General features: G+C 35.1%; 1 protein-coding gene across 3 annotated transcripts; it reads right to left on the reverse strand.

Moving 5' to 3' along the window:
* Positions 1 to 3,938: 3,938 nt before the first annotated feature.
* On the reverse strand, positions 3,939 to 16,691 carry LOC308684427 (butyrophilin subfamily 1 member A1-like). Of its 3 annotated transcripts, XM_081355636.1 has the most exons (13): positions 16,579 to 16,691; positions 16,244 to 16,289; positions 16,087 to 16,160; positions 15,610 to 15,963; positions 15,245 to 15,514; positions 14,921 to 15,028; positions 12,369 to 12,431; positions 12,115 to 12,156; positions 11,858 to 11,899; positions 11,599 to 11,640; positions 9,455 to 9,511; positions 9,177 to 9,203; positions 3,939 to 4,922 (listed from the first exon to the last, which is right to left on the reverse strand). In XM_081355636.1, the coding sequence occupies exons 3-13, from the start codon at positions 16,142 to 16,144 to the stop codon at positions 4,387 to 4,389; spliced, it is 1,599 nt and encodes a 532-aa protein (XP_081211762.1). In that variant the 5' UTR covers positions 16,145 to 16,160; positions 16,244 to 16,289; positions 16,579 to 16,691; the 3' UTR covers positions 3,939 to 4,386. The 3 variants fall into 3 exon arrangements, with proteins under 3 accessions (XP_081211762.1, XP_081211763.1, XP_081211764.1); XM_081355637.1 differs by lacking the exon at positions 16,244 to 16,289 and having other exon boundaries at positions 16,579 to 16,642; XM_081355638.1 differs by lacking the exons at positions 11,858 to 11,899; positions 16,244 to 16,289 and having other exon boundaries at positions 3,945 to 4,922; positions 16,579 to 16,642.
* Positions 16,692 to 18,319: the final 1,628 nt, after the last annotated feature.

Genomic DNA, 18,319 nt, shown 5'->3' on the forward strand with positions numbered 1-18,319 from the left:
TACTCTGGATATAGATTAAACTTAGACAAAACTCAAACCCTCTCTTTTAATTATTCACCACAGGAGAACATACGTAATAAATATAATTTTAAGTGGAAAACTAATATTAAATACTTAGGAGTTATCATACCAAAGAATATGACAAAAATTTACACTATAAATTATGAACCCATAACTAAAGAACTAAAAGCAGATTTGGACAGATGGATGCCCTTACCCCTTGGTTTATGTAATCGAATTGATAGTATAAGAATGAATGTTTTACCACGATTACTGTTTCTATTCCAATCGCTGCCTGTAGAGATTCCGAAAAAACAGTTTAATGACTGGAACCGAATGATCTCTAGATTCATATGGAAAAATCAGAAACCTAGGGTCAGACTTAAAACATTACAATTATCAAAGGAGAGAGGAGGACTGTCTCTTCCCTGTTTAGAAGATTACTACAAAGCGGCACAGCTGAAATATTTAGTTTGTTGGTGTAATAATGAGTATGAAGCAAGATGGAAAGAATTAGAATTTAGCCAGCTGGACATTCCCCTTCCCTCCTTATTGGGGGATAAAGCCACTAAGAATAAATACTCTAGTGAACTGAGTCATTGGACGATGGTTCCTCTCAATATTTGGTTCAAGGAATGTAAAAATTTTAAGCTCGAGAAACAAGCACGGTTGTTAAGATGGGTGGCCTATGACAATGATTTTAAACCTGCACAGTTAGATTCAAGGTTTAAACAATGGATGATGAAAGGCATTACATCATATTGTACAATCTCAGCCAACACAGGTTTAAAGAGCTTCCAACATCTTACTGACACCTATATTTTAGAAAAACAAGATTTCTTTAGATATTTACAGCTTAGGAACCATTATAATAAAAATATTAAAAATAATGATCAAACTGAAATGAATATGATCAATATTTTTATTGATGCGTATAAGAATGGGACTCACAAGAAACTGATATCAAGAATATATTCAAGTATACAATCTTCTAAAAATCACTCTACATTATATGTGAAAGATAAGTGGGAGAAGGAAACTAACATAATTTTATCTGATGAAGAGTGGTTAAACATTTGCAAAACACAGTATACTACCACCAGTTCGGGTCATTGGAGAGAATTCTCATGGAAGACTATCATAAGATTCTTTATTACTCCCAAAAGAAAATATTTACAGAATGGTAAACCAGAATCTGCATTCTGTTGGAGACAATGTAATACTTCTATGGCAGATTACTTTCACATATTCTGGAAATGTCCAATGATTCAACCTTTTTGGTTAGAGATAGTCACTGAAATAAAATTTATACTGGGATTCGAGATGGAGTACAGTTTCAGTACTATATATTTAGGAAATATACCAACTAATCTTAATACTCAAGACAAATACCTACTTAATGTATTATTAGTTGCGAGCAAAAAAACAATAACTAAGAAATGGTTGCACGAGAGTCCTCCAAAAAAAGATGAGTGGATAGAGATTGTAAATCATATATATGATATGGAACAGCTGACCTTCTCTTTACGATTAGACATGGATACATTTTACAAGTACTGGTCAAAATGGCTAATATATAGGAATAGGGATTGAGCATAAAGAGATGTGAGTGTAATGCAAATTATTATTTTTATTTTATTTATTCTTTTCTCATTTACATTTAATTGATAATACTATATCTGAGAGACTCTCCACCCTTTTCTTTCTTTTTTTCTTTCTTTTTTTTTCAGTATGTAAAATACTTTTCCAATGAAAACATTCTGTATTTGTATGTTGTATGATGGGACTTTGAACCTTTTATTGACTTGAAAGGACAATTACAATTATTCTCCGGATATTATTATAAGGGAAGGAGGGGGAGGGGAGGAAGAAAGGGAGGGAAGAGAGAAGAAAAGAAGAAGAGAAGGAAAAGTTCTTTCTCTCTCCTCTCACTACTCTGAGACTACTGGGAGAGTAACCCCGGATTTGACAGTAACACTTTATGAATAACATAATTGTATGTTATACCCCTTGTGACCTGTTTGTTCTGTTCTTTTGTGTTCTACCAAAAAACATATAAAACAATAAAAAAGAAAAGTTGGAAAAAAAAAAAAAACTAAGGCCAAATGGCCTTTACTATTTAAGTTTGTATTCATAGTCATGTTATACATGTTTTACAGTATAAAGCTGACTTAACTGTATTGTTATATAATTGTTGGCACTGGAACTTATACTAAATGGGTAAAGATTGCAATAAATCGGCTTAGTTTTGGAGCCAAATGTTGGAGTTGGAATAAATACCTCATTTTCGTTATGCATTATTTGTTTTGGTTGTTTAAAAACGCACACATTTTTTTATCCGATTAATCGATCGATTAAGTGCTAGATTAATCGATTACAAAAAGAATCGATAGCTGCAGCCCTATTACACTGTATTGGGCATTCAAGGTGAACATGATGGCATCAATTTACTGATCAGAAGTCAGCTTTAAGTCAGCTGTCTAAACATTGTAATAGTCTTTGATCTTCCAACTAAGAGTTGGACTGTGTGTGAATGTTACCTAGTCTAAGGTCTCGTGACCATTTGTTGTGTATACCATTTGGGGGGGGGGGGGGTACCATTATCTCAGTTGGGGGCAATTGCCTCTATTGTTTTTAGATGATTAGATTTGTATGTGTGTATGTTTAGCACCTTTAAGGACAGCCCACTGAAAGTCCTATAAAGAAACCATGTGAATTATGTTAGCCAGAATGATTTGGGAAGAACTGCAGCCGCGTCAACGCAAAGTCCTCAATAAAGAATAACTTTGTTTGAACGTGATCCCCAACGTCTCCTGGTCTCTTGCTTCGACGAAGAAAAAGTTTTCAAAAGGGTCAATGTCCGCAATAGCTAACAACATATGTTTTATATCTAGCATTACGAGCTTTCTGAATACTCTTTAGTATCAGTGCTCGTCTCCTTTCTGACATTTTGTTAATTACCTAAACTAGAGTTCTCAACGGGTCGGGTCGGCCCGACAAACCCAACGGGACCCGCGGGTTCGGGTCGAAAATATAAGCAAATGACTCAGGTCGGGTCGGACCTCGGGCTTAATCTTTTCCGCTCAGTAAAAAAAAAAAAAAAAAAAAAAAAAAATTAGGCTATTAATCATCGCTGCTGTTCACCGTAAAGAAAGTCTGGTTGCTGCGTGTAACGTGCATCATGGAGAGGGGCGGGGGCAGACCTGACGCCGCTGCGTGCACGCCTTTAGCCTGGAGAAGAAGATGGAGTTGTGATTAGTAAACTTGCCGCAGTTGAATTCACCGTCGCTACTACAGCCTATTTATATATTTAAAGTTTATTGTTTCAGTTGTTTGTATTGTTAAAAGGCGTGAACATTAAAGGTTGATTTGAATTCCCATCTGCTGGTCATGATAATACGTGTATGAGAGAAAAAAAAAATCCGGGTTCGGGCAGATAATTCATGTTTATGTGTCGGGTTACATCGGGTCCGGGCTTTAAAAGCCACGGGCCGGGTTGGGTCGGGTTGTAATTTTCAGGCCCGTTAAGAACTCTAACCTAAACCAATATATCACAAACAACTGCAGCACAGTTTGAATCTCCTCCATACTGATTATAAATGTGGCGCTCAAAACTGATTACTGTCCGTCGCAGACTGGGAGGAGCAGTTGCGCGCAATTTACATAATCTTCCCGGTACTTTAGACCGAGGTGTAAATGCAGAAAGCAACCGGTCTGGGGCAAAAAAAGTTCCTGGGACAAATTGTTCCGGGTAATTTCGGTGGAAACACGGCTATATAAATACATTAGAACACTTAACTTATTATTGCTATCTGAAGAGACTTTCAACCAGCATAACACATTTTTTTTCTGGAACAAATCGCCTACCCTGCCTTTAACAATAAAAATCTACTGTATAAAACACAAAGATTCACTATGATACTCACTGACACACTGATAACATCTCAAGATTCTGTTTAATAGAAAAATAAAAACAGGGTTGAAAAGACATGAAAATATTTTGATATTTCAAAAAAGATATTTCAAAAATATTTTCAAAACATTGTGGGAATGATGAAGTGTGCAAAACTTTATACACATGAAAATGTCTTATATTTGAGCTTGTTCTTTGATTCCAGCTTTCCTCAATCTGGACATTCATCAACAAACACCAAACACTATTGAGGGAGGAACAGTTAACTGTGCGATCAGCACTTCATGACGACTTTCATTCACTATCTAGTGGAGATGAGGAGGTGCTGATGGAGAACAGTGATCAGATGAACCCCTCACACACACTTCTGTGTCCACATTTGTGAATAATAGTTTGTATCTGTGGCTGTTACACTTAATGTATTGTATTTCCTTTTATTTCACTTGATCAAGTAAATTCATTCACTGAAGTCATTAATAATCATCACAGATAATCAGTGGTGTGGAGTTTTCATTCCCCCATTGCCCCAAACAAACAAATGGATAAAGTTTTTCATTAAAAGACTGACCAGTGTAAGAGTAGATATGAGACATGGAATTCACATCATAAAAGGAGACGAGACCCTCCTCATAATCCACAAACACCCCGATCCTCTGAGGCTCCACTCTCAGAGAAAGAGGGACAGGTGAAGAGTCACGAGCCCAATAACTCTCATTAAACCGTCTCACAGTCCAGTATCCATCATCAGGACTCAGACTGAACAAGCCCTTCCTGTTACTGGATTCTCTGGTCACTCCTAAATCCCACTGAGTTTGTTCCTTCACCTGCACCTCAAAGTAAAAACTCCCTGAGGAGAATCCGTCCTTCCCGAGAACACCAAGATATTCATCAAACATGTATTTTTTCCCATCCACTGCGTTCAGTCCTTTCTTTCCATCTCTCACTTGTTTTCCATGATGAGACACGATGAGACGTGGATGAGCCGTATCAGCATCCAGAGTCACCTTCACTGTTGAAAATATTGAAAAGTCTGCTTTACAGATGAGTAAATGATAAAATAAAGACAATTATTTATTTTTATAAGAATCCTGGTAACTTTAGAACAAGATAAAAAAATACTGCATTAATTGTAAACTAGATTAAAAAGTTTAAGCCAACTTTGAAGTTGGCTTGAGAAAACCTGAACAGAAAGTCTGAAGTAGTCTAAAAGGTTTGAAGTTGCTAGGGTGTTCAGGGTTTTTATCTATGTGGTTGCTAGGGTACTTGAGCTGGTTGCTGTGCGATCGATTGCTATGGGTGGTTGCTATGGTGTTCCAGGTGGTTGCTATGGGCAGGGCTGGACTGGTAATCTGGCATACCGGGCAAATGCCCGGTGGGCCGACGTGCTTTTGGGCCGATACATCTCATACTTTTTTTTTTTTTTTTTTTTTTTGACGGCCCATAAAACTCGTACATCGGCGGCCCATTCGTTTTGTTTTGTTTAATTGACAGTGCTGGGTTAGTGCCGGTGTAATGCATTGGTCAAAAAAAGGTAAGCGTTAGTTTTTTTTTCCACTGACAGACCGGCCCATGAAACGCGTAGATCAGCGGCCCATTGGTTGTTATCTTGATTGACACTGGGCTGGGCCAATCACATCATTAAACACCTCCCCCTCTGGGCTCTGAGCGAGCGTGCAGTGTCAAGTGTGTATCTGTCAAAATAGTCTGAGAGATGGAGAAGAAACGCAAGGAATGTGCAGAGAAATAGCGTGAAAAATAGATACAGGCCCTTCAAGCAGACGCTGTAAAATGTGTCAAGATATATATGTTTTCTGCAGCAGCAGGACCTTCATCAGCTCCAGTGGCTGATGATGAGGATAGTGAGGAGGATCAGGAGAGAGAGATGAGAAAGTGTAACGTAGAGTCCGCGGTAAGCAGAACTACTTTCAAAACACTTTGGCTATGAGTGTAGGAACCCATAACCCAGTTACAGATAATTTCCACATCTGCATAGTTGACAATTACAGCAATTTACTAGAAGTTTAATGAGACACGTTTGTATCCATGTTTTCCGCCAAAATAAAAGCTCGATGCAGTTTCCGTCAAAATAAAAGATCATGTGCTTATCTCTTTCAAGTTTAGAAATTAGTACAAAACTAATTATGAAAGTTTTCTTTATTTTTCGGTGCATTATTTTTTACAATATATAGGCTACTATCATGAGATTAATATTATAACTATTATTATGTAGTAGTGTAATATAGACAGACACTGTTATTAAAAGAGGTTTGATTTGTTTTCTTTGTTATACTTGCACACTGAATATGGGTTGGAGCTTTTAATTTTGAACCCTCAAACTGCACCAGATTGATGAATTTAACATTAAAATGCAAAAAAATTTCTTAGGGGGACCATGCCCCCAAACCCCCCTAGAAGGACTGAGGTCCACCCACCACAGTTTTACCAAAATTCCTTTGAGAAACACTGTCAATGCAGCTTATAGCTTGTTTTTTGGATTCATCACTGTGGAGTATAGTTCGACTGTATTAATAAATTACAATTTTGTACTTATTTCATCTGTTAACTCTCACTCGTTTATACTCACTCATTACATGGCATTAGCGGTTTTAATGAATAGGAGTTAAACAAAAACATATTCAAAGGCGTGCAAAGATGGGTGGTGTTTATGATCATATGTAGTGGGCCAGTCTGGGCCAAAATGCCAGGGCCGATTTTCTGTCCCAGTCCAGCCCTGGCTATGGGGTATTCTCGTTGGTTTCTTGGGCATTGTTACCAGGCTTTTTTTACAGTCAAATACTGGCAATTACTGTAAAAAGTTAACTAATTTCACTTGCAGAAACCGACTGCCTTTAATTGACCAAGTGTCGTTTAAATGTATTAACTAAAATGTATAATGCACTAATAATGTGAGCAATTATTTGATTTGAGATAAATAATAAATAAAGACATTTCCACTAGACCAGCAACTACAATCATCGCCTGTTAAAGCAACATGCAGCATATCATCAATGTAGATCTTCCCCTGGACTGAAGCACAGACTCTACTCTTCAGCACAATAGTGACCCAAAAAACACAAAAAATTACAGTAAACTACTGGCAACAGTGTTGCCAGTATATACCTGTTTTATAACTTACAGTTTATTACTGTTAAAATACATTTTGTGGGTGTCTTTTTATCTTACACTGTTAACCCTTTCAACTTCACTGGAAAATCCACACTACAAAGAGTAAAAGTAGCATTGACGCAGTGTTGCAGTGAGATAATTAAGAGAATATGTAAGTGATTGTTGAGCATTAGTGATGAACATCTGCTGTTAACAAGCAGAATCACTGAAAGAAAGAGGAACACTAGAACACAAAACGAGAGAAACACAAGAACTACAACTGACTTCCAGCCATTACACATTATTACACTTATTATTAAAGGGATACTTCACCTCTGGGAAGATGAATGTGTATTTAAAATAGGTCATTTAAGTAGAAGAAATGTGGAGAAATTTTTTAATTTGGAGCTTTCTAGACTGAGAAAAGCCAGAAAATGTATTTTTGGCTTATGTGGATGAAAGACAACAACTCCCAGAATGCACTTGCTTCGCTGCCTTAGGAGGCCACGCCTACCGGTTAGAGAGCACAGTTGAAAACAACAAGGCTAGCCTAAGTAAGTGATGAGTTTGCCAGGGATTTAGAGACCCAAAATGTCCGGGATTCGGCTTTTGCGTTCTACAGTCGCCATTCATCATGTTTACTGTGGCGAGCAGGACGAGGCTGACGGCCGCGGGAGAACGGCGCGAGGCCGGTGGCTTCATTACTGAGACGCGCCGGGTCTCGCATCTCTCACGGAGGAGCGGAAATTTTCTTAGCAATGTTAAAACGCACATCAACCTATCACTTGTTTAGCGTTCATGTAAACACTACAGTCAGATTCACCGATCGGAATTAATTCAGTTAGATTGAAACGAGAGGTGTGCATGCATGTAAACAATGAATGGCGACCGCAGAACGCAAAAGCCGAATCCCGGACATTTTGAACGATCTCGCCCTCCGGACAAGTCCGGGAAAAGGAAGATGGTAACCCCTACTTACTCAGCTTTCTCCTATTATTCAGCTTTCTCCACAGAACAAAAGCATGCTAGCTTAGCTTCCAAAGAAAGACGGCTGATACTGTGTACATTCTGTGAGTGAGATCCCACCCTGTATGGGCGGGTTGAAAACATGCGGAACAACGCCATCTACTGGCTGTAGTCTTTAGCCTCTGGACAGAAAATCCTCCGATGACGCAAAATGACGATTTTTGCGTCATCGGAGGATTTTTTCCAGACAAAAAATACATAAATCTCTCCTCTCAGGGGGATATGAGGGGGGAAAGCATGGTAATTCGAAAATACTACAGGTTTTCTACTAATACAAAGCTTAATGCTAAATCCTGAAGTAACCCTTTAACCAGTATGACTTTATTTCTGTCTCTTTTTTTCATACTGGGAATTGTATACTATCCTGGAACCCAGCATGGGTTCAGCATGTTCATCAGTTTGTGAATTCACTCACTTTTTTTTCATTCAAGTGGACTATATTAGTGAATTAATGTAGGGAATAGTGAATGAGGGTATAGGGTGTGATTTGGAACACAGTCTGTGTGTCGACTTTGAGCGCTGTTAATTCACAGTATATTCCTGTAGGCTACTTTCGCGAAAACTACAAATATAACCCAAAATACATTGTTTTCTACGGTATATTACTGTTTTAATGGAAAATGGGTGTTCAGGTTTGTTTCTAGTGCAATTCTAAGTGGTTGTTATGGTATTGTGGGTGGTTGCTATGGTGTTCCCTGTGGTATTATGGTGTTGCTAGACAGTTGCTTTGTCACAGATGGTTACTATGGAGTTTTTATAGTTTTTAACATGTTTATAGTTTTAACACAAAACTAGGCGATACTAACATGAGTTAGCATGTTGTTAACTTTATGCTAGCATATTTTGAGTTGTTTTTATCATGTTTTCCTAATTAGTTAGTGTTTTAGCATGTTTTAACACTTAATCCCTATTAGCATGTAACTACTCACTGCTAGCATGTGTAGCATGTGTTGTAAGTTCTGCTTGTGAGTCAAAGAGCCTGAGACGTTTGATTGCATTTATGCAGTGCATTATATCAATCTCTTAAAAACATTGAATACATATATTAATACATATTTGACATGATGATTTGGGAAAATACAATTATTAAAATAAATAATTATGTCAAAGAACATGCATAGATTTTACTCACCCATGTGTTTTCTCAAATGTGGGACAGCTAAAAACAGAAATTATGAAATTATATGCTCATAACAGAATTAATCTCTAGATCAATAATGAGATCAATAATTTTAATCACCACATGAAGAGCAACAAAATCCAAGAAGACTTTATATCTTATAATAAATGTATCTTACAATCAAATATAATGAATAGTGTAGACATATGAATGCACAGTATATTCATTAATTGTTTTGCTAAAAAATTAAAAAGCAATTCATATTTTAATAAAGCTATAAACAAATTCACCTTGTGTTACAATAATCTTCTGACTTTGTAAAAGTTGATCACGTTCTAAAGAAAAATCTGAAAAATAGTGAACAATATGTGAAAATAACATTGAAATTACATAATTTTTATAACTCTGACAAACAAATCATTTAGTTGTTTATGGGATGTGTTAACATCACACAAGTACATCTGGGACTGAATAAATATTCATTATATAAACAACTGGTAACCATTTACAGGACCCAAGATATACACAAACTAAATTAATACACACAGTCTGTTAAAGGAGAACTCCGGTCAATTTTAACATTGAGCTCATTTTTTGTACATTTGGAGTGCTGTCAATACAGAGAACAACGACAAAAATCGGAGTTGCCTACACCGAGTTATTCTATTTTTAAAATTTGCACCCTGTTGACTTTAATGGGGCAAGTACTAAACCTGCTTTTAGCCTCTTAACATCCTTGATGTGTCATTACAAGTGCACAGGTCATGTGAGTGATTCCTTCTGAGTGAACATGAGTGAATCTGACTGCAGTAGATGTGAAAGATATGTATAAAAATTATGTTATTTAAGCCAGCGCAAATACCTGTGTTTACATCCTGTTTTCGGTTGAAGTCCAAAGTAGTCGATTGCCGAGTTCATGTGCATAGGTTTAGTTACCTATGATCACGCGCGTGAACTCGGCAATCGACTACTTTGGACTTCAACCGAAAACAGGATGTAAACACAGGTATTTGCGCTGGCTTAAATAACATCATTTTTATACATATCTTTCACATCTACTGCAGTCAGATTCACTCGTGTTCACTCTGAAGGAATCACTCACATGACCTGTGCACTTGTAATGACACATCAAGGATGTTAAGAGGCTAAAAGCAGGTTTAGTACTTGCCCCATTGAAGTCAACAGGGTGCAAATTTTAAAAATAGAATAACTCGGTGTAGGCAACTCCGATTTTTGTCGTTGTTCTCTGTATTGACAGCACTCAAAATGTACAAAGAAATGAGCTCAATGTTAAAATTGACCGGAGTTCTCCTTTAAGAAGATATTGTATGGCTGAAAACAGACTTTAAATAAACAATTAATTAATACCTGTCTTATGCCTGTACTACACTGTCAACATTTTACTTAACTGAAAAAAAGATAACTCAAAATGTTAAGTTGTATTTACTTAGTATTTTAAACATGACAAATTTATTTATTTTAACTTATACATTTAGTTTAAATAATTTTCTGAAAGTGAACTTACTTTTTACATTTTCAATACCAAAGTTCATAATAATTCACATAATTTTGCTTATTTTCTTAGTTCGACCAAATAAATGATTATTTTATTTCAATTGTTCTTTTATTTCAATTGTAATTGATTAGTTTATTTAAAATGTTTTCAGTCATGTTTCGGTTGACATCTTTTTACATTCCCATTTAAAATTAATTTCTACAGCAAATAATAAGCAATCTGATGTCAGCCATTGAAACATATAAACTACAAATCAAATCAATTAAATCTGTGAAGATCTCAGCAGAAGAGGATTAAACAACTCCACAAACAGCATTACCAGCTTATTATTGATCTGCCTTATTTAAGGTGGACGATGATGCAATTTTCTTTTAGAAACAAACTTTGTTGTATTATTTTCATGTTATCACTGTGAAGCTGCTTTGATACAATCTGAATTGTAAAAAGCGATATATAAATACAGGTGACTTGACTTGACTTATTAATAACCAGACTGCCTTTATTTATTTTGACAAGTTTATAATAGCTGTTTCTGATGATTAACAGACTGAGCTCTATGTTGATTTTTTTTTTCTTGAAAATAATATATATATTTTTTTTAATTCATTATGATTATTGGTGTTTAAGTTTTGAGCTATTATTTAGACACACACAGACAAAGAATCAGCGTATGAATCTCTGATGGTGACAATCAATAATCAGCTTCATGCTGCAATGCATTCTGGGTGCACAAATCAAAGAATCATAAGTACATCAGTGACTAAATAAATATACATTATATACAACTGATAACCATTTATAGGACCCAATATATACACAAACTAAATTAATACACACAGTCTGTTGAGTAGATATTTTATGGCTGTAAACAGACTTTAAATGAAAAATTAATTAATAACTTATTAAAGACAGATTTACCATGTTGTATTCGGCTCTTCTCATCCTGTAGTTGATCGTGTGCTGAAGAAAATTCAGAATAAAGACAAGTGAAAACACAATTCAGACAACATGAGCATTAATAAGATATAATTTCTGATTGAGGAACAATAACTACAAATTGCAGGAGATATACAAGTGTGTGAATGCATAATGACTGTTTATTAAATATTCTGTGGATAAAAAAAAAACAGACTTGACATTAATACTGAATTAAATGAGTTAATAAAGACAGATTCACCGTGTTGTATTCGGCTCTTCTCATCCTGCAGTTGATCGTGTGCTGAAGAAAATTCAGAATAAAGACAAGTGAAAACACAATTCAGACAACATGAACATTAATAAGATATAATTTCTGATTGAGGAACAATAACTACAAATTGCAGGAGATATACAAGTGTGTGAATGCATAATGACTGTTTATTAAATATTCTGTGGATAAAAAAAACAGACTTGACATTAATACTGAATTAAATGAGTTAATAAAGACAGATTCACCGTGTTGTATTCGGCTCTTCTCATCCTGCAGTTGATCGTGTGCTGAAAAATATTCAGAATAAAGACAAGAGAAAACAATTCAGACAACATGAGCATTAATAAGATATAATTTCTGATTGAGGAACAATAACTACAAATTGCAGGAGATATACAAGTGTGTGAATGCATAATGACTTTATTAAATATTCTGTGGATAAAAAAAACCAGACTTGACATTAATACTGAATTAAATGAGTTAATAAAGACAGATTCACCGTGTTGTATTCGGCTCTTCTCATTCTGAATGATCCTGTGCTCATCCTGTAGTTGTTTGTGTGCTGAAGAAAATTCAGGATAAAGATATGAAGAAGAGAAAACAGTATTAAATATAAAGCTTATATATTTCCTTCCATAGTGTTTGAGACAAAGCCATTTTCCTCAGTTCTTCACATCAGTGAAGATGAAGCGTGAGCCGATACCTGTCATACATGCACTGTCAACACTTTACTTTTGGGGTTATCTTTTTACATGGACTCAGTTAAACTGTATTTACATAGTATTTTCAACTTGAAAATAAAATGTTTTTTTGAACTTATAAATTTAGTTTAAATAACTATGAAAGTAAAGTGAACTTTTTAAGTTTTCTATACCAAAGTTCATTTTCATTTCGCCTAATTTGGCTTATTTTTGTAGTTCAACCAAATAATTATTTTATTTCAGTTGTTTTTTTTTATTTAAATTGTAAATGATTATTTTATTTTAAATGTTTCAGTTGATAACTTTTTTATTACACTGTAAAAAAATAATATATGCTGACTTAAAAATGTAAGTACAATCAACTTGGATGTTTACCTTAAATTACATTAAACTGACTTGAAAAAAATTGTTGTATAATATATGTATAATATACATATGTTGTCATAACTTATTTTTTTTTTACAGTGTACCATTTAAATTAATTTCTAACAGCAAATAATAAGCTATCTGATGTCAGCCATATAAACTGCAAATCAATCAAATCAATAAAATCTTTAGAATCCACAAAAAAATTATTTTAGGAAAGTGAACCAAATTAAACAAAAACATTAAAACAATCAATTTAACACTAATCTCTTTCAGATAACAGCACACATGCATGAACTAATATAATTAGCAAATAGCTTATCACTTCAACTACACAGTTACTGGTTTTAAATAAAGCAACAGTCAGAATAACATCAGTATTTCATGATCTTCTGCTGGACTGAAGCACAGACTCTACTCTTAAACACAATGACCCACAACAACTCAGACAACAGAAACCCTTTCAATCCCAACAGAACATTAATGAGTAAATGAGATAATGAAGTGCTCTGAAGCAGAATCACTGAAGGAAAGAGAAACAAGAAGAACAGAAAAGGAGAAGAGATGAGCAGAAACACAAGAACTACAACTGACTTCCAGCCATTACACATCATTACATTTATTACTAACCAGGGGTGTGTTTCCCGTACAACTATATAGCCCGCTACTTAACTATAGTACGATGCATCGTTGGAGAAATCAACTAGCTAGTCACGACTGTTTCCCGAAACCGTATGTCGCAAAGTATCGTTCAACCACGTTGGTTTATGACGTCTCGCACGTGGTGGACTAATAACTTATTTTAATTAATCTGTTTGAGATTAATTACAATTTTGTCATATAGATTTTGACGCTAGATTTTGTCATATAAGTTACAGACATGGCATCTGAAAACCATTTCTAATTTTTCTCAGTTATTTTGCTTTATTACCAGACTCAATATTTGGCTCGTTCTTACATAGTAGAGCACGTTCGCACATGCGCAGTCTTCAAAAAAGGTGCTTTAAATCTCTTAACAAACTAAAAGACATAAATTACACTTGTATGTATTCTAAATAAATAACACGGGTTGTACTGAATGTTAGCTTGCTTATTTTGCTAAAGATAATGATTTATTCAGTCTACATCTTATGTAAACTAGAAACTATGCTTCTAACCACAGCTCAAGAGCTGTCGTTCCAACCACACAAGTTTGCGATGCTGTTTGCGAACGTTCGTTGGAACGATGGTTTCGGGAAACACCAAATCGTTGAACTATGCTGATAACGACGGAAATTGCGACCATAGTTGGCTAACGATGCTTTCGGGAAACACTTGTGGTCTCTTGATTCATTGTTGATGTATGTCTGATGTTCATAAATAGAAATAAGAAATGTAAAAAAAAACTATCCCCAGGCTGCCATATTTATTTACATAAAACATAAAATAACAAGAAAACAAGAACCTCGGATGAGTCTCTTGATCTCATCCAGTGTCCAATCCTTTATCAAAAGTGTTACATTATTAACACACTTAAACTTTACATGTATACCACTGTGAATCAACAGCAATAGTTCAAACAGCCTTCAGTTATAATGAAGATATTAAAAACACATCATGAACAAAAACAGAGTTATAACATCACTGACATCAAATATCAGCCCATGAACAATGGTGACAATCAAAACAATTATAATACTCTGAAAATCACAAAACAGGCTACAGAAAAAGTCAACAAAAAAAATTAGCAAAAAAACAAGCAAACACAGAAAATGGTAAGACCATTCAGCTGTATAATTTATTCATGCTGCAATGCATGCTGGGAGTTTTGTACTATGCTGGCACCCAGCATGCACTGCGACATGAAACTTTTGATTGTCAAAACTGTTGAGATTCATGTGCTGATTGTTGATGTCTGTGTGTGTTTCAGTTATGCAGATGATTATAATCTTGCCATATTTATTAACATAAAACATATAAAATAGTAAGAAAACAAGAACTTTACCTCTGTTTTTATAAGCGAACACAGCTATCAGTATTCCAGCAATCACAACAAGCACAACTATAACTAAAATCAGGATGACTGACGTCCTCCAAGAAATAATCCTATTATCTGCAAAACAAAACAGTAAATAAGCACATAATGTTCAGATCTGAATGACACATACACGGTAAATGTTGATACAAAACTCTATTATAAACCTAATGCTGCTATTGCTTTTACTTAGCTTCTCACAATAAGCTGATAATCATTCATTATTTTACTAAAAATGTCATGAGAACATGACAGACAAGTACAATGTACATTAACAGATGTGTCATTACTTACTTGTGGTGTTAATCAGTGTCTCCAGCATGTGATGTCTCAGTTTGACTCTGCAGTGAATCTTGCCACTGTGATAAACAATGATGGTGTGTTTGACACTGAATCTGTCTGAGTTTCTGTGTGTCTCTGGAGTTTCTGAACTCAAACTGACTCCTTCACTGTCCAGCCACTCAAGATCAGGTTCAGGATACCAACCTTCAGATTCACACTGTAGACGAAGCCCTCCTGAACGATCAAACCCATCTACAGTGATCACTGGAGGACTTCCTACAGCTGCAGATCAACAAGAACATTCTGTAGTTATTCTGGATTGTTTGAGTTAGTTTGTTCCATGAAAAGAGCATGCTAGTTATCACTGGTTTCCTCACCTTCAACTCTGACATCAACAGTGGCGTCATCATACCAGGATTTGGACTGAATTAAACACACATAATGTCCTTCATCAGAGACTCGGACTGTTGAGAGTTTGAGTGATGCGTTTCCTCTCTGTAGTTCTTGATGGATCAGTTTTGTTCTTCCTCTGTAGGACTGAATCTGATCTGTGTTTCTGTCTTCATGATCATCATAGAGATGCACTAGTGGTGAGTCTTTCAGATCAGGTCTAAACCACTCCACTCTCATGTCCACAACACTGATGTTGGGTTTGACTGAACAGGGCAGAGTCACTTCTTCACCAGCTACAGCAAATACAGGATCTGGAGGTCCCACTACTTCATACTGCTCTGTTACAAGAGAAAGAGCAGATCTGAACTACACATCCTAAAGGTTTTTAATCTAATGTTGTTCCAGACAAACAGTAATGTGCAATAAATATAAAGTATTATTCACAATGATGAATAAATTACCAGATCTTGAATCTGTAATTCCACTAACAAGCAGGAGAGTCAAACAAATGAACTTCATCTCTGAGACACAGATGCTAAAAATAAAATATGAAAAAAGAGAAAACATTACAGAAAAGTCTGTCAGCATACATGCTTTTTGCCTTAGAATAATACTTACACTAAACCTTCTGTCCCAAACCGAGATGCACATTTACAATCACTTTCTGTTCAAAGAAAACCGGTTAAACGGGTCAAGACAAAACAGGATATAAATACACAATGTGAATCTACATGTAGCACTTATAAATACATATAAACACATGTTGAAGGTTGTTGAATCAGGATTTCATTTTCAAAAATGCAAATATATCTATAATTTTGATTCAAAAACCTTTCATTTATTTACAAGATTAAGTATTATATGCATTAAACCTGTTGAACTCAAACATGCTCCTCAAGTCACGCTCATGCCAGACTTCAGGTAAATGTGTTTCTGATTCTTCCATGACTTACCTTCAACTCAACATTCACTGTGTTCTCAAGAGTGTCTTAATAAATTGTGTCCATATGAAAGTTTAGTACGATCGTAAGGAGATCCTTCCTGGTTTATTTCCACTTTCTCTTGTAACACGTGAACAGACACAGTCCCTCCCATCATTCAGGCTGATAAACCTGCTGTAGTTTCTTCTGTCACACACACTGACACTCCTCATTTTATTCTGATTTGAAATATGGCAGACATGTTAATCAAAAGAAAACACAATCAAGTGAACACAGATGTGGATGATGACACAATACAGGCATCCACAAATATAGGGAGAACTGTGACCCTACTACTGACAATAAACCAGGAATACATTTCAAAAGACAGTTTATCACATATAAAATTTATTCTGGAAATAAATAAAAAAAAAACATCAAAAACATCATTATAATATAAATCTCATCTAAATTGTAATGTAAATTTAAAATAAAATAAGTTTAGATAACTGAAAAAAAAGGAGACAAAGTATCACAAAGTTTTAGATATTCATCAAAATGAATCGATCTAAAGTCATTATTAGTTTGCGAATCGTCACATAAATTTCGTGTATTTATTACACTTTGCTGGAACCATATGGTATTTGCTGTTTCACATTGGTCTTTCTCACATCAAAACTTTTTGCCTTAAATACTTCAAAAACCACTGGAATATCATGTGGTGAGTCGATACTATGTGATGATAGCAAAACATACAGTTTTATTTTCTTATTTAAAGCATAATCTTAACAAATTCATGTTTAAAGGAGACCTAGTATCATCTTTTCCAAAGTCGGTCTATTAGAATAGGTGTTCATGCTTCAATGTTAAAAAAAAAAAAAAAAATTTCACACATTTTTCATTGTTTTGACATTACGCTGGAATTGGTAAACGAACAAAATCATTACTGACAGAAATGACTATATTTTTACTATCGCTATACTATTATTATTTAGATGTTTATATACTGTACAGTTGCATGAATAATGTTATGAGATTAGTGATCTAAAATTTTGCCAGTATTGGCGGCAAGTCTTAATAAGTGAGTCGGTATATGGGTCTGTGTGTTCATTTTTGCGTGTTTCCCTTGTGTTTGTCATTGGCTTGATTTGCTGTCAGCGCTGCTGCAACTCATGGTGAGTTAATCAGGAATAAGGGTCTTATCTGGTGAAACAGTCTGTCATTTTCTAAAAAAAATATACATTTATATACTTTTTAACCACAAATGCTTGTCTTGCACTAGCTCTGCGATGCGCCACACACATTACGCTATCATGTTGAAAGGTCACGGGTGATGTAGGCGGAAGTACAGACCTATAGTATTTACAAAGAGAATGTACAAAGACTAAGTTTGTGCCGACTAAGAGGCCATTTACAATAAATAAATAAACTAGATGTACCGCATGGCGGTACAAAATATGACCGCCGCTCAGGCCTGCACTGGCTTTCCACAAAAATAAATGACGTGGAGCAATTTGGCTGTATTGCGTGTTTATGTATATAAGTTGTATATTTTAAAAGACTGTCTGGAGTATTCCTGTGGATCATGGATAATTTAGAGTTTTTGTAATTATTTGCCATTACTATTTAAGTTTTATATCAAAAGTCATTAGTTTAGACACTTAACATCCATAATGTGAAAACGTCACATCCATAACAGTGGTTTTCCCTACATAATGTATTACAAAAATGAGTTTCAAAAACACTCTTATTGTGTTCAAGCCATAGACTGTAA

The sequence above is a fragment of the Scardinius erythrophthalmus genome, assembly GCF_964197995.2.
Source record: "Scardinius erythrophthalmus genome assembly, chromosome: 1".
Lineage (NCBI taxonomy): Eukaryota > Metazoa > Chordata > Actinopteri > Cypriniformes > Leuciscidae > Scardinius > Scardinius erythrophthalmus.